The sequence below is a fragment of the Grampus griseus genome, assembly GCF_964374135.1.
Source record: "Grampus griseus genome assembly, chromosome: 2".
Classification (NCBI taxonomy): domain Eukaryota; kingdom Metazoa; phylum Chordata; class Mammalia; order Artiodactyla; family Delphinidae; genus Grampus; species Grampus griseus.
In genome coordinates, this window is record NC_139018.1 from 95,793,817 (window position 1) to 95,811,588 (window position 17,772).

At 38.8% G+C, this 17,772-nt stretch overlaps 1 protein-coding gene across 1 annotated transcript in view; it reads left to right on the forward strand.

The window, feature by feature from the left end:
• Positions 1-17,772, forward strand: part of TMOD3 (tropomodulin 3) — an 84,681-nt gene that overhangs the window by 22,051 nt on the left and 44,858 nt on the right. Inside the window, exon 2 of the mRNA XM_082647214.1 lies at positions 17,111-17,304. Within this exon, the coding sequence (XP_082503340.1) occupies positions 17,179-17,304 (126 nt within the window). The 5' untranslated portion in view covers positions 17,111-17,178. The remainder of the gene's footprint in view (positions 1-17,110; positions 17,305-17,772) is intronic.

The following is a 17,772-nucleotide window of genomic DNA, read 5'->3' on the forward strand; positions in this document are numbered from 1 at the left end:
ATTAGAGCTACAAGAGACCTGAGGACATTGAGCCTGGGAATGAAGTGAATAGGCTTCATCCCTTTGCCACTTCTCATCTGTTGATAGTGGCTGCCTAAAAACTGAGGCAGAATTTACCCTGACTGGGGAAAAGGCTGTTTTATTTCCCGTGTCTGGACCTGGAGAAGTCTACTGTCAGAACTAGGACATATCTTGGTTATTCCTCATCTAGCCCAGAAAACTGAGGAGTGAAGTAACTTGCTCAAAGTCACAGAGCCCTTGAGTCCATGGATCTACTGACCCCCAATGCTAGGAGCTAAGTGCTAGGCCTTTTTTCTCCCTAAGAATTATGGATTTCTTTCTGGATTTTTTGGTTTGTTTTTCCTCTGCGAGTCATAATTGAATTATATTAAGTATATCAACTTGTCACAGTTTGTTGTATCTTCAGGAAAGACTCAGAAGTATTCATCTGGCAGTTTAAAAATAGGCTTTTCCTTATTCTAGGAAAGAAAGGGCCTTGAGTTACATAGTCTAGCTAAAACCGAGAACTTTCTTTTCACTTATTTTTTTTTAAATATAAATTTATTTATTTATTTGTTTTTGGCTGCGTTGGGTCCTCATTGCTGCGCACGGGCCCTCTCCAGTTGCGGCAAGCGGGGGCTAATCTTTGCTGCGGTGGGTGGGCTTCTCATTGTGGGTGGCCTTCCTTGTTGCAGAGCACGGGCTCTAGGCACACAGGCTTCAGTAGTTGTGGCACACGGGCTCAGTAGTTGTGGCTCGTGGGTTCCAGAGCGCAGGCTTAGCAGTTGTGGCACACGGGCCCAGCTGCTCCACGGCATGTGGGATCCTCCCAGACCAGGGCTCGAACCCGCGTCCCCTGCATTGGCAGGCAGACTCCCAATCACTGCGCCTTCGGGGAAGCCCCAGCAGGCAGATTCTTAACCAGTGTGCCACCAAGGGAAGTCCTCACTTATTTTTAAGACTGAAAGTTTTCCCATTAAACTTTTAAAACTTATCCTCATTACTCTCCAACCAGACCCACCCACCCAAAAAGGGAGGAAAAGTAGAATTTTATGAGAAAGAGTGAATTTTATTAGAGTGAGATTGTTGGTTCAAACCAAAATCTGGTGTAGAAGGATTAAAACACTAGCAGAGTGAGACAGGGTAGGGAGGTCCTTTAATAACATTTTACTTTCAACATTTATCAACGGTACTATTTGACATTTTGGCCAAGATCATGCATTATTTTGCAATTACGAATACAGGTAACACAATACACAAGACAAATAACAATAGTAGCTATATTCTGTATGTATGTTAGTATTTATTTTATGATCATTGATTTGGGAAAACTTCATATTAAAAAATATATATGTTCTCTGACATCTTCTACATCTTATGGGCTTATTTTGGTGGTTTAGAATAGTTCTGGTAATTCCTTAGAGCACTTTGTCCCATGTATTACCAAAACCTTAACTTTTTTTAAGACTCTAGAATGCTGGGACAGCTTTCATACAAAATTTTTTTTTTTTTTTTTTGTGGTACGCAGGCCTCTCACTGCTGTGGCCTCTCCCGTTGCAGAGCACAGGCTCCGGACGCGCAGGGTCAGCGGCCATGGCTCACGGGCCCAGCCGCTCCGCGGCACGTGGGACCCTCCCAGACCGGGGCACGAACCCATGTCCCCTGCATTGGCAGGCGGACTCCCAACCACTGCGCCACCAGGGAAGCCCCACACAAAATATTTTGATGCCTTATTAACTGTTAACCAGCAGGTCTGCAAGTATTGCCAACGACAGTTATGTACATCTTCATCAAGTCACATTTTGTTGAGAATAGTTGATTTCGCCCGGGATCGTTTCCTCATTTGGAGGTATATTTTTCTATATAAACACATTTTCAGTTGAACAGTGATGTACTTCTTAATCCTTTTTTTGTGGCACAATTATTGATACACAGCATTGCTCGAGGATAGGGTTCTGCATACCCATGGATGTAAAAAGGAAGTGGAGAAGAGAAGAGACATGCCAGTGAAGGATTCTTTTCAGTGTGCCACCTGGGCTGTAGTCTTATGATGGAAGGTGGCAAGAGAAGGTGTGAGGGAGAATCAGATTTGCTTTCACTATATGCCCAGCTTTGCTGATCACCAGTGTTGCATATTGAGACAGCACAACAGTGTATCCAAAGAAAACTTTAAAGTGTTGAGATTGAATCTGCATTTAACATTACATCTACAGTTGAATATTACAATCTCTCTGCCCTATTTTTGCCATGTCTTTGATTCTTATAATCGTTTAAATTCCAGTTTGAGAAACACTTATAAAGTTGGGAGAGAGAACAACAATCTGTTTGTACAATTTTCTCAAATTCTTTTCCTCTCCTTCCCGTGGTCCCTTTCCTCTCCCTATGCCCTACCCCGCTCCAGTCCAATGTCTCCTTTCCCCAGGACAGCACGTTAAATGTAATAGGCACTTAATAAATATATACAAATACATATTGATCTGAAGATGGGGAAATAGGTAAGGTTGAAAAGAATTTTTCAGAATGAAGGAAGAATTCTGGTCTGAAGCCCAGGAAATTCATAAGGGTGAAACTGCGGCAAGATGTTGCCGTTCACCGTTTGTTCACTGCATAAAACTCAACTTGATCTCAGTATGATTTCTTTAAGATCTAGCCTAGTTTATTTTAGGATTTTGTATGTAGTTTTACTAACTCAGTATATTAAGAAAATTCTTGCAAGAGGAAGAATGAGTCATAGCGATACTTCCGTTGGTAGAGAAGGAGAAAGAAAACCCTCAATCTCTCCATTATATACTTGGAATGGATTCAGCATTTTGATTGATGGCTGAGCACTGATAAGTTTTTCCTGCAAGCCACCTCATGTCATATTTGATTTTGTCCACAGTATAACTGGTAGAAGAATCTTTTAGGTTAACCATCAGAGATAAAGAGCTCTGTAACCTGATTATCGTGAGAGACTTGTTTATGATGTCATTCCTATTTTAAGATTTTTTTGAGTTTGCAATAACTTTTAAAAAAGCTTGAGTATTTCCTCCTCTGCGCAATCTATTAAACAAACAAACCAAAAAGAAGGCTGGAAAACATTTGGTACTGAGAAACGGGTGTGTTAAGGGTGTGGCTGGTGTGGCATTCATCCCAGCACAGAGTGGGTTCCTCTCTGACCTTGCCTTGTACCTCTGTTGCTGCGACTCCACAAAGAATAAATAGAGAGGAGGTGGGCTACGACTGGGAGCTGGTTTGGCTGCTTTGAGCCAGAAAAGGAAATGGGGGTACTCACATGGGAGCCACAAAGTCTCTCGGTAGAGTCTTGTTGAAAGATTGTTTTTGAAGTGCTATGAGTAACCTATGAAGTATTTCTCTTAATAGTCACAGAAATGACCTTGCTGCTTTCTACTTTAAGGTTGCCCTCAGTAACCTGCTTCCAGTTAAATCTCTTCTCTGTTCTGGCCCTAACAAGTTTTTCCAGACTGCCCTCAGACTTCAGACTTTATTTTCTTTCCTTGTGCTTTTGGGATCTACAGATCTCATTTTTAAAAAATCGAGACGGCATCAGTTGCAGTGACAGGAAAGACGGGGCTGCTTAGCTAATCTCATACTTAGTGAAGGTTGGTAAGTTTCCATGGAACTTTTACACAGAATAATCAACCACCAGTTTCTCAAACTTCTGTGTGCTGAGCACCTACCTCACTCAGATGTGCCCACATCTGGGTCAACCATAGCGTCCTAAGAACTCCGCAAAAATCATTACTTAATGCACTGCCTTTTACACTTCATTGTATAGAAGAGGCAGTGAACAGAAGGATAGATTTAGCATCCAACTTATTTCCTTTAAAAATGTCTTATTTACTACAAAAGTAATATACATAATATACAACTAAAATAAAATGGTTTTTAGTTTTTAGAAGGTAAATACTGTGTGCATAGTGCTTTGGACGCAGTGAGCACTAAGTACATTTTTTGGTTATAATTAGTGTTATCACTAATTAGAATCATAAGCTCATAAGAAGGAAATGACCTTATGAGACTCTTAAACTCCCTTGCAGTTGAGGAATCTGCTGCACAATATCCCAGACAGATATTCATACTCAGCCTGTGCTTTAGCAATGCCAGGAATAAATAGATTACTTTCTTTACTTCAGCCTTCTCCATCAAAGAGAATGTTCCTCAGACCAGCAGAGATGAAACTAAAGGCCGACATTAAATGGGACAACATTTAGATGCTTTAAATGTTAAAATCTCCAGGTAGAGATAACTTATTTTATAAGTATTTTTTGCGTGTTTATTTTATTATTTTATTTTATTTTTTTTGGCTGCAACATAATACATGTGAGATTCATTCATGTTTTTGCACATAATCATAGTTGCTCTTTAATGTAGAATTGTCTTTTATAACTGTACCACAGTTCATTTGTGTATTCTCCTGATAGTGGACATTTGGCTCATTTTCTATTAGTTTGAAGATATTATGAGTAAAGCTGCAGTGAGCATTTTTGTACATCTTATTTTATTAACACAAACACTATTTCTCTTGGGTAGATAGCTAGGAGTGAAATTGCTACACCATTGTGGTATGAGTATGTTTAGTTTTAGTAGATACTACCAAATACTTTTCCCAAGTGGTTGAATCAGTTTGCACTCCATTAGCAAATTATGAGTATCAGTTGCTCCACATCCTTGTCTACACTTGGTATTGTCATTCTTTTTCATTTTAGCCATGCTGGTAGGTATATGTATTTTTATTTTTAAAAAGACAAGTTATGAAGAAAAAAAAAGCCAGGCCATCTCAGCAATTTAATATGAGAAACTTAAAAATACAGAGTTAGGCAGCTCAGTCGAGTGTTAACTTTCCTATTCTTAGCTTAATTTATTTACTTCTTAATAGATAAGCCTCGATTTAGTTCTTAAACAACTTCTTAACTTAGATCTGATCTAGGAAGAAACATCATAAACAAAGCTACTGTCATATAAAGGTAAGAGGTTAGTGTTTCAATAATCTTGAATGACTACAGGTTAACTTAAGTGACTTTAATAAGTTTACACTTAGCCTTGAAATTAGATATATCTGCTGTTTTTTAGTACTTGGCATGATCTATTCTCTGTTGAGGATGTAGTAGTGAACAAAAGAGAGTCTCTGTCTGACTGAATATAGTTTAGATTTTAGTGACAAGATATAGATGATGAATCAATAAATATATAGCATGTCAGATAATAATATAGAGGGAAACACAGGGTAAGAAAATAGAGATTGCCTAGTGCAGTAGTGGAGGGGCCTGTGGGAGTTGATATTTTGTATATAATGAACAGGGAAGTCCTCTCTAAGCAATTGATATTTAAGCAGAGATCTTAAAGAAGTGAGGGAACAGGTCATTTAGCTGTTTCAGGGAAGAGTTGTCCAGGTAGAAGGAACATCAAGTGCAAAAGCCCTCAGGCAGGAGTATGCCTGGTTTGTTGGAGGAAGAGCAAGAAGATCAGTGTTGCTGAAGTGCTGTGAGCAAAGTGGAGAATGGTTGGAGATGATTTGAGGCTTAGTGGGGTGGTGGGCATTGTGTACGGCCTTGTGGACCATTGTAAAGCCATTTGGCTTTTATTCTGATTGAGATGAGATGCCGTTAGAAGATTGTGAGTAGCAGAAGTAATGGAATCTGGTCAGTTCACACAAGAACCTGTACACAAATAGACATTTTATTTGTAGTAGTCAGGAACTGTCTTTCAACATCTGAATGGTTAAACTGCAGAAAATACATACCATGGAATACAATTTTAAAAGTGAACTATCGATACACAGCAACTTGGACGAATCTTTAGGAATTTATGCTTAATGATCCCTAAGGTTACATATTGTATGATCCTATGTATATAGCATTTTTTTAATGACTTAATTTTAGAAATGGAGGGCAGATAAGTTGTTTGCCAGGGGTTAGAGAAGGAGATGGGTGTGGTTATAAAAGGACAACATGGGGAATCTTTGTGATGTTGAAACTGTTCAGTATCTCGACTGTAGTGGTGGATACACAAACCTAAAAGGTGATAAAATTGTATGGAACATACTATACACACATATACACAAATATGAGTACAAGTAAAACTGGAGAAATCAGAATAAGATCAGTGGACTATATCAGTGTCAGTATGCTCATTGTGATGTGCTATAATTTTGGAAAATGTTGCCATCAGGGGGAGCTGGACAACGTGTTCAGGGGACCCCTCTGTGTGGTTTCTTACAGCTGCATATGAATCTATAACTATCTCAATAAAAACTTAAGTTAAAAAGAATAAGATAGCTCTGGTACCTTTGCAGAAAATAGACTATAGACTATATGGGCATTAGAGTGGGAGGAGGAGCCCCGGTTAGGAGGAGATTGCAGTGGTCCAGGAATGATATGTTGATGACTTGCACCAGAGTGGAAGCAGTGGAGATGGTAAGTCCATGGTGTTTTAAAGATAGAGCCAAATGTTTGATGGATCAGATGCGGAGTGTGAGAGAAGTCAAAGTTAACTCCAAAATTTGTGGACTGAGCAACGAAAAGAATGGAGTTGCTGTTTATTAAATGATAAAAACATGGCAAGAGCAGGTCTGGGGGAGAAAATTAAGAGTCTGTTTTGTTCATTCACATTTGAGATACCTGTTAGCCGTCCAAGTAGAGATGTTACATAGGTAGTTATTTTTAAGTCTGGAGTTGGGGAGAGAGGTCCAAATTGGAGATATAAATCCAAGAGTTGTCAATGTATGAAATCACCTAGGGAGTGAATATAGAAAGAGAAGCTGTCCAAAGAACTTAACTCCTGGGGGCACTCCCACATTTAAAGGTAGGAAAGATGAGGAGGAACTAGCAAAGGAGAATGAGGTGGGAGAGTCAGAGAGATAAAGGGAGACCAAGAGGAAATAATGTCCCCATGGCCAAGTGAGAAAAGTGTTTTAGGATAAAGGAGGGATCTGTTGTCAGATGCTGCTTCTCATAGGCCTCGTAAGGTGAGGACTAAGAATTGACAGCTGCCTCTGTATCTTGATTGTGGTGGTGGTTGTACAACTCTATGCATTTATCAAAGCTCACAGAACTGTACATCAGAATGATGTACAGTTCTATATGTAATTTATAAAACGTAATAATATACTATAGATAATTAATAAAATATTTTAAAATTTAAAAAAGAAGCATTGACAGCTGGATTTGGCACCATGCAGGTCATTGCTGACAGGGTCAGTTTGGGTGGAGTAAATGCTGGGAACAAAAGCCAAATTGGAGAAGGTATAAGAGAATAAGAGGGAGGGAACTTGGGGTACCAAAAACAGTTCTTTCAAGGAATTCTGCTATAAAGAGGAGCCAAGAAATTGTCGGGAGGGGGATGCAAAGTGTCTGGAGGGGGGGATATGAAGTCAAAGGAATGCTTGTTTTTAATTTGGGAGGTGTGTTACAGTCTGTATGCTGATGGGCATGATCCTGTAGAAAAAGGGCCCAATTATTGAAGTGATCTTGTATAAATGAGCATGGATGGGATTTGGTCACAGGCAGTGGGATTGGCCTTAGATGAGAGTCTGGACAGTTTATCTATAAAAACAAGAGAGAAGATAGAGTATATGGGTACAAATTTAGGTCGGTTGGTAGATGTAGCAGTGGGAGCTTAGTTATCTATCCTTTTATGATTGCTTCTATATCGTCAGTGAAATATTAAGGTAGGCTCTTCATCTGAGAGTGATAGATAAGAAATATTAAAGGTCTGAGGGAAAAGAAGAAGTAAAATAGTCAGATTGTGGGAGAGTGACTGGACTAGGGAAATGCAGTGAGATTAGTAGGCAGCACTCTTTGATGTTAGTGGTGATAAATATTAAATATGGCTGGTCAGTTGGTGTGTTTTTCTCCTGCTTTAAACTGTCACCCTGGTACAGGTGAGAAGTAGGAAGAGCGTTTTAAGCAGGATTGGGGTTTTGCTAGAGGAGTTCCAGAGAATTTCCAAAGAAATTGAGAGTTATGGAGGGGTACAATTATTGGTAATGATTAGAGCTAGGTTACAACCATAGGGATGTAGAGCTGAGGTAGGGCAGAGGACGGGACCATCAGAAGAGAGAAGGTCAAGGAACTCAGAGACTAGGTGTTGAGGGTCAGCAGTGTGGATCTTGAAATCAGTGATTGCTGGGTGCCAAATTCATGATCATCTCTTCTTCAGCAGTTTGACTATAAGTATTAAAAATATTGGAGAGAAAAATAAGTTTGGAACAGTAATTGTATAATATTTTTAAAAAAATCATGACAGAACATTTGCTTGTTTCACTTTTTAGTCTCAGCTCTTTGCAAAAGATGATGCCAGAAATAGTATTAACATAGGCAGGCACTTTTGTTTAGCCTACAAATATATTTAAAGGCCATAGCCAGCAACTGTTTTATTTAGTAAGTTTTAATTGGTTTATTTTGTTTCATTAATTGGTTATTATTATTATGGGTGTTCAAGATTTGTCATATGAGAACAGTTTACAATGTGGATCTCAAAACAAACGATTATGAAAATATTAACCAAGAACCATTTTTTTTTCAGACCTAGAAATAGAGGTGGCATAGGGCCATGTTCAGCTCTTCAGAAAAAATAGGTATGGAACAACAACAACAAAAATTATTAAATACTAACTGAAATTAACACAGAGGTCATCCCTTAGGGCATCTTTTGTCCTTATCTGCTTACAGCCAATCTGTGAACAAGTCCTTTTGGCTTTGCTTCTGAAATATGTCACATGTTTTTTCCCACTTCTGTCTTCACAGCTACAACTTCAAGCAAAGCCACCATTGTTTTTCACCTAGATTGCTGCTGTTAGCAGAGTCCTAGGCTGAGAGAGTTGCGAGAGACCTTTAGATCTTGGCTTAAAAGTCACCTTTCAGAACAGTATCTGAACCACTTAAAGTAACTTTCCCAACCCTCACTTCTCCTATAGTATTGTCCTGGGTTTTTCCTTATCATATTTATTGCTATCTGTTATTACCTTGGTTTTTTGTTCATTGTTTTTTGTCTTTCCACCACCTTTAAACTGGAGCAAGGAACTTGTCTGTCTTGTATACTTCTTATGCCTATTGTCTGGAACAAGTCAATTCCTGGTACAGAAGATGTTCAAAAATATTTGTTGAATGACCAGTAAATATATTGGAAAACAAATAATCACCTGGGAATCTTGTGACAGAAAGAAGTTTCTGATCTGGCGGGTCAGGTTGGTTTAGTACCCAGGGGTCCTAGGAGAAGCCAGTGAGGAAAAGACACGCAGTCTTAAGCCCAGCACATCTGAAGAGTAAGGCTTGGTATCTCCCAAGGAGGAAATTCATTTCTACTCAAAAGAAAGTCAAATCATCATCAGGGGCATGTATTTAATTTCAGAGGTCTGGTGACTGATAATCAGATATTTTTCTTTAGTTTTAACTAGGGAAGATTAGACAGCAGAGAACTCTTAGCCAAAATGGTTTGACACTGAGGGAAGAAAAGATGAACAATGCAGAGGCTGTAAAGGATTAGCAGAAGTATCAAGGACTGATTATCAGTGCCTTTTTAGTTGTGATAAGGGAAATAGAGTGAGGGAGCAAGAGAGATACTAGATACCTGGGGCAGGTAGAGGGAACTACCAAAAAAGGGAAAGGAGAGACTGATATATGATCCAATTAAATCAAGTTTGGCTTAACTATGTATAACCATGTACTGCACCTGTTGATGGCAACCCAGTAAGAAATGCGATCTAGGAGAGAATCTCTCTTCCTCAGGGGGCTTACAGTGTCCAGCAAGAGAGACAGAAGATGACCTAATTCACTGTCATTGTTGGTTTGACATGAGATAGAGGTTGTCTTTAGGAGTAGCTGGCCAGCCATCCTTGGGATAGGATTTCATGTGATGGTCCTCAGCTTTGCTTTTGCAGAGACCTGATTTCAATCCACCAATAGGTGCCTAATTTCTTAAAAAGTGACCCGTACTAACCACACTCATAAAAGACTGGTGCATAAGTCAAAACATCAGTTTATTAATCTACAGTGAGGAAGACTACATGAATAGCCAAGTTTTAATTAGAAGATTACTTGGTGTGAGCATGGAGAGGAACAAGGGGAATTGAGTGATGTAAATGTCGAATGACATCAGGCATTGGCCATCTGATGCTTCTTCAGATGGGACATATAACTGCAGTGGGAACCAGCCAATCACATCTGCTGGTCAGGATATCATGCCTCCTTTGTGCTTCATGAACATGGCCAAATCTTGCTTAATGAATCCCATCTTCTATCTGCCTGCTTACTGCCTTCTTTCCATGGTTATGTTACCATCATTCTATAGTCATTTGTTCTATCTACTTTTTTGGGAAACATTCTCTTGTTGTATGTTGATCTTATCAGTTGAAGATACTAATCTTTCCTGGGGGTCCGATCAAACAGGAGAGCAGGGAAAATTTCAGGGAAGATATGTATGACATTTTAGCTAGGCCTTGAAGAATATGTAGGGGTTTGAGGACAGAGGTAAATGAGAAAGAGTGCATGCATTGTGGAGAGAGGGAATGAAATAAGCAAATGGCCTAGAGACCTAAAACTTTGGGGCCTATTTGGCCTATAGACTATATGATGGTGAGCAGCCTGAGATAATATTATAATAGAAAGCTAGCTGGGACCTGGTTGTGAACTACATATATCATGCTGAGGAATTTGGACTTTATCTTGTAGGTCAGGGCTTGGCAAACTTTTTCTTTGAAGGGCCAGATAGTAAATACTTTAGGCTTTACAGACCATATGGGTCTCTGTTGCATTTATTCAACTTTGCCATTGTAGCACAAGAGCAGCCATGGACAATACGTAAGTGAGTGAATGGCACTATGTTCCGTTAAAACGTCATTTACAGCCATAGGCAGCAGGCTGAGTTTGGCCCACTGACACTGTACTTTGCCTAACCCCACTGAAGGTACTATGAGTCTATTTTAGATTTTTGAACTAGAGGACAACATGATCACATGTGTGCATTTAAGAGAGAACAGATAAGAGTCTGAACTCTGAGCCTGCCCTGTTGAAATAGTGATGAAATGGGGGTTAACACCTCATATTTTGAGAGAATGTAACTTTGAATCACGTAATTCCAGTTTTTTTCTTAATAGTCAGTGTCAAGACCTTACTCTATAAAAAAATGTGAAACTGAAGGCAAATAAGTGGAGATTGGTTAAATAGAGAAGTATTTCTCTTAAAAAATTGTTGTGGATCCTAGTGTTAATTGATTTTCATGAAAACTAAATTGGCATCGATGGGAATATGGTACTGACTGCTTCAGTACAAGTTCTCTCTGAGTTCACTGTGCCTCTCTGACCATCTACCATGTGCAGGTAAAGCTCTTCTACTGTTTTTCTTTTTTGTACAGATTTTTAAACATTTTATTTATTTATTTTTGGCCGCATCGGGTCTTAGTTACAGCACACGGGATCCTCGTTGCAGTATGCTGTATCTTTCGTTGCAGCGTGCGGGCTTCTCTCTAGTGGCATGCTGGTTTTTCTCTCTCTAGTTGTGGCGCGTGGGCTCCAGAGTGCGTGGGCTCTGTAGTTGAGGCATGTGGGCTCTGTAGTTAAGGCGCATGGGCTCAGTAGTTGCAGCGCATGGGCTTAGTTGCTCCGCAGCATGTGGGATCTTAGTTCCCTGACCAGGGATTGAACCTGTGTCCCCTGCATTGGAAGACGGATTCTTGACCAGCGGGGAAGTCCCCTTCTACTATTTTTCTATGTTTGAATCTCAGAGAAACCTTTGGTTACGTAGTGCTGTGTCTCCATTTTGTGCAAGTGCATCATTTAGGTATTAAGACTGCCTCTGTATTAGTTTAGAACAATTAAGGCAGTTCTACCTGGTGCTGATGCAATGATAAATATAAATGTAAATATGGCATCTGAAATCTCACAACAGTGCTTCATTTAAAGTGATCCCAAAGATCTAGAATACAGCTATTTAAAAAGTATCTAAATAGAAAGCTAAAATTTAAAACATCTGTGAAATGAGATGGCTGAGAATCCACCTGGAAATTAACAGGGTCCTGAAAGTCTTGTGTGAAAAATAAGGAGGATTCTAGAGACTAGTAATACATGAAAAGGAAGTTGGTTAATGGAATGAAAGCTTTTGGCCCAGAATACTCCAGGAGTTTCCTTATGTTCCTCGGTATTGCCTCCGCTAACTGAAATCCCGTGAAGCAGTGACAGAGTGAAAAGGAAAGCGTACCACGGCAACAGTTCCCATAGACTCTGGGGACTATTTTAACAAAGTTCTTCAGCCAGTGGGTAGGACAAGATAGACTGCCGCAAGAATGTGAGGCCTAGTTGTCAGAATTTACAAATTTATGAAGTCAGTTCCTCTAGAGCAGTGCCTCTCAAAGCCTAGTTCCTGACCGGCTGTATCAGCACCACCTGGCAGCTGGTTAAAAATGCAGATTTTCAGCCCTACCCTATACACCTATTCAATCAGGAAACGGGGTGGGGCCCACGGGTGGTGTCCTAACAAGCCCTCCAGGGGGTTCTGATTCAGTCTAAAACATGAAAACCACTGCTCTAAAAAGTGAGTTAAGGATGGAGAATTAAACAGTCTGATCATACCAGAATTTCAAGTTAGAAGATTTTCTACATCTGCCTGAAAGTTTACCTAACTTATCTGGCAAAACTAACTTTTGCTTATATACAACCTTTAGAAAAAAAAAAAGACTGAGAATATTATGCTTAAAAAAATCTATTCCTGTGCTGTGTAGATTATGAAGTGTATTTTTATGAAATGTATTTTACATTAGCTTGGAGATGAAAAAAAGTTCTTGTAGACCCAGTGTAGATTTAAGATAACTTTTGTAGCACACTGGTTGAAACCATTCAGAATTTGTTCCCCTTCCAAGATACAGATGGCAGAGGACAAGCAAGAGAGGACATGTTATCCATGGGACAGAAAGCAGAGCAAAGCACGGCTTCCAGAGCTTCCCTTCTTAAGGAGTTCTGAGCTTCTCTTGCTAATACTTGGCACAGTGTCAGCACACAGATAATCCTCAGTAAAGGATGAGAGTTGAGAGAGAAGGTACAATCAAGTTAGAGACTCTGAGCATGTGAACACTTGTGGTGAGTTTTGAGCAGCATTAAATAGGATGAGCAGCAGTTGTTTGCTTTTTACTGAAGCAGTATTGAAGCTTCTGGGAAACTCTGGTATAGTACCTGGAAGTTCTTGGCAAGATCTCATAATCCGAACTTGAAGGAAATGCCTTTCCATTGCTTTGAAAAGGAAAAAAACAAGCCAAAGAAGTAAATTCCTTAAATAATTAAATGAAAATAATTAAATGATACGTTTCTCCCTGGAAATACCTTAATAAACTAATGAGTTAAAAGAAAATGGAAGAGATTTTTAACATATAACTGACAAGATTAGTATCCAGAATATAGTAAAGAGCATCTATTTTTTTTTAAAGATAATACAAAAATGGGCAAAGAGGGCTTCCCTGGTGGTGCAATGGTTAAGAATCCGCCTGCCAGTGCAGGGGACACAGGATCGACCCCTGGACCGGGAATATCCCACATGCCGCAGAGCAACGAGCCCATGCGCCACAACTACTGAGCCTGCGCTCTAGAGCCTGGGAGCCACAGCTACTGAGCCCTCCTGCCACAACTACCGAAGCTCATGTGCCTGGAGCCTGTGCTCTGCAACAAGAGAAGCCACTGCAATGAGAAGACCGCGCACCTCAACAAAGAATAGCCCCCCACTCGCTGCAATGAAGACCCGACGCAGCCAAAAATAAATAAACTAAATAAATTTATTAAAATAAAACGGACAAAGATTCTTCACAGACTAAGGAATACCACTATGTCTAAGTGACTAAGGCCAAGAACGTATGAAAAGATACTCAACCTCATCATAACTCAGCAAAATGCAAATTAAAACCACAATGAAATATCATTTCACATCCACCAGAATGGGCAAAAAAACCCCACAACAACTGATAATATCAACAATCAGCAAGGATGAACAACATGAAATTGTCATGCATTGAATCTTCTAGGAATGTGAATTGGTACAACCACTTTGAAAATAGTTTGACGTTACCTAGTAAACTTGAGTAATACCATACCCTTTTCCCAGCAATTCCATTCCTAGGTTTGGACAACTTGGAGAAACTCTTGCACATGTATACCAGGAAATAGGTAACAGCAGAAAAGTAGAGAAGGAAAGACTACAAGTAATTCAGATGTTCATTTATATAACAGTATATGATATAGAAATGAAAATGAAAGAAGTTCAGCTCTAAGCATGAACTCAAAGCAATGCTGAGTGTAAAAACCAAGTCACAGGATACATACTGTGTGAGTCCATATATATATATATATATATATGTGCAAAAATAGCAAAACTAAAACTGTTTAAAGATATGTACATTTAAGGTAAAACTGTAAAGAAAGTAAGGGAATGATTAATTCAGAATTCAGTACAATGGCTACTTCTTTGGAGGGAAGAGATGCAACCTGGAAAGGGGAACGTGAGAGTACAAAGTAATGTTTTCTTTCTGAGGCTGGGTGGTGTGTTCATGGTGTTCATTTTATTGATCTTTAAGCAATACTGTAAACATGCTTTGTGTGACAGATTTTACTTTGGAATAAGGAGCCATCTCTTGGAGTAACCTGTTTAGTCACTCTAAGGAATATCATGTTCCAAACCTATAGACCCTGGGTGGCATATAACATTGCCTTTGCCCCTAACACCTCATTCCTATCATATTGCCCATTATAATACCTTATTAATAGGATGACTGTTGAATTTATGGCCCAAACTGGAACACTTGAGAGTAAAGTGAGGGGATGCTCAAAATAATATGTATTTCTTTGAAATGTTTATTGAACAAGAAGTTGGTTTTATTCTGTGTTACAAACCTCAAAAATAAATTATATTAAACTACATTAAAAACTTTTTGGATTGATTGTCCAAACATTAAAAAATAGTGAAAACTAAATAATTACTCATGGTACCTATTCATGTACTTTTATCAATTTCTTACCCTTATCTGTCTCAAATACCATATCATTGGTATTTTAATAAAGGGAGTATTTTTTCAAAATGTTCTATTTATTTTTTCTCCTAAAATTGCCTGCCACCTTCTTTATTTTATTTTTTTTAAGTGAATTATTTATGTATGTATGTATGTATGTTTGCATGGGGTCCTCATTTTTGTGCACGGACTTTCTCTAGTTGTGGCAAGTGGGGGCTACTCTTCATCGCAGTGCGCGGGCTTCTCATTGCGGTGGCTTCTCTTGTGGAGCATGGGCTCTAGGTGCGTGGGCCTCAGAAGTTGTGGCGCATGGGCTCAGTAGTTGTGGCTCATGGGCTTAGTTGCTCAGTGGCATGTGGGATCTTCCTGGACCAGGGCTCGAACCTGTGTTCCCTGGATTGGAAGGCATATTCTTAAACCACTGCACCACCAGGGAAGTCCTGTGCCACCTTCTTTAAAATTGCATTTTACGGAAAAAAAAAAAAAAAAAAAAAAAAAATTGCATTTTACGGTTAATATATTTGAAAGTGCTGGTACCTTCTATTGAATCTTCTCCTCAGACTGTATTATTTTTAATTGAGAAAATTCACTCTCAGGATACTTGGTAAGCTTCTTGTCTTAAAGTTGGAAATACAAAGGATGTTTACCAAACTTAGTAATGACAACAATGATAATTATGTGTTCAAAAAAGCGAAAAAAACCAGGGTAACTGCTCAACCAATGAAGTGCCAGTAGAACAGGTGTAAGCCAGACCTGTCTTGGGCAATTACACAAAATGCCTGCAATTTAACATCTGCATAAGCACAGGTCTGATAATTTGCTTGTTATTGGTCCCAGATGCTTGCTAGCTGACAGACCCCTGTGGTGAACCTTCCTGTCTTCATAGGAGATGAAAACACATAAAAGGGTCCATAAAATGTTACTAGTTTGAGGAGGAAAATGTATTAGTTAAAATATTAAGTTGGGAAAACTTGGGAGAAGGGAGTAGAAAGTATATCCAAACTTTGAAGTGCTGGGCGTTTTACAGCCAAGAAAAATTTAGCCAAATCAGGAAGTCTAAGGATTATTTCTTATTCACATAGGAACATTTTATGAGGCAAATGATCTACATATATGGCTAGCATTTATAGAAATACTTCATTTTTACTTCATGCTTTTTGCAGTACTTATTTTAAGTATTTTTTTTTTCCTATAGAATAGTCCTGCTATATCTGGAAAGATACTGCTTTTTGAGTCGCTTCATAGCTGTTTGGGAGGGATGAACATGGTGAGGAAATGGTGAAGATCCTTTCCTACCACCAGACCCTCCTGACCAATCTTGCCAGTCAGTGGATGACATATCCCAGCATGGTTTTGAGTATTTTGCTGAAACCTTTTCAGAATGCTATGTTTTTTTCCTTTAAAAATGCCTTTTCCTAATAAGAATGCTAGTATGTGTTCGTTAGAATACATCGAATATTTCATATTTAAAAAATCAGTGCACTTTCTTCAGAATTTTCTTTTATTTCAACTTGTAACCTAGATTACTTTGCCAAATAAATGTATTGTTTTCATAATGCAACAAAATATAAATTAGAAGAAAAAATGCAAAATTTTTTTTAAATGAACCTTTTCAAAAAATGTTTTTTCCAATGGCCATTCCTCCCATGGAGAGTATATTAATATCTCCCCTATATTAATATTGAGTCAGAAAATAATGTTCTAAGCAATTTATAGGAAAACAAGCATGCCTCAAACATACTGTGCTTAAACAAAGTATTCTGGTACTGGTAGCAATCATTTGAAAGCAATTGATGGAAAAAATTATATTTTGGTACATAGTTCTTCCCCCCTAAAACTCAGTTATCAGGAATCTAAATTCTGTCAAATAGCTGTTTTAATGGATTTCAATTTTCTTCTCTCCTCCCCCTCTTTTTTCCCAGTGTGGCTTTTTGTTTTTGTTTGGTTGCTTTTTGTCAACAAAAGACAAAAGGTAAAGACATTGAATGATTCATAGGCAAGGGTAGTGTGTGATACGTAGTCAAAGAATATATGACACATGGAAATTACATTTCATTTAACCTAAAATAGATCTAACTAGGTGGGGATGACTTAATATTTTAAATGTTTTTGTTTCTTCTCTCCATAGCTTTAAGAAAAAAAATAAGAAGTCACTTCCGACTGTACTGAATAGCAAAAATTAAGTGACTGCAAACCATGGCACTATCGTTCCGGAAGGACTTAGAAAAGTACAAGGATGTTGATGAAGATGAACTCCTTGGGAATCTATCAGAAATAGAACTGAAACAACTGGAAACTGTGCTGGATGATCTTGACCCTGAGGTAGGTGCTAGGCAATAAAGAGAAATGAAATAATTTTTCAAACCCTTTGATACTAAGTAGCTGCCTTTGAACAGTTAGCTTTTCCATGACTTTTCCCTGACACTGCTGTCCCCCTCCTCCTCTTTATCCAAATGAACTTCTGGCCTCCTTTCCAGTACCCCCACTTCTGCCTGGTATCTCTAATGACATGACTGTTCTAAACTGTTTTCTCCAACATTTTTATTTTCAAACATCTCCTGAAATTTTCTTCCCTTTAAGAAATCTTTTCTCTCTGGGCTGGGAAGAATGTTTTTGGTAAAATGCAGCAGATGATTAGCTCTTTGACATACGCCAGCCTATATGCCTCTTCAGGGCTTCTGTACCAGGATGGCTGCAGTGTAGAGAGTGTCTCTAGAGGGTCCTTCATGACCTTAAATCTAATTATTACCTTTCTGAAAGATGCTGACCAAATTGGATCAAAGTGTCTAG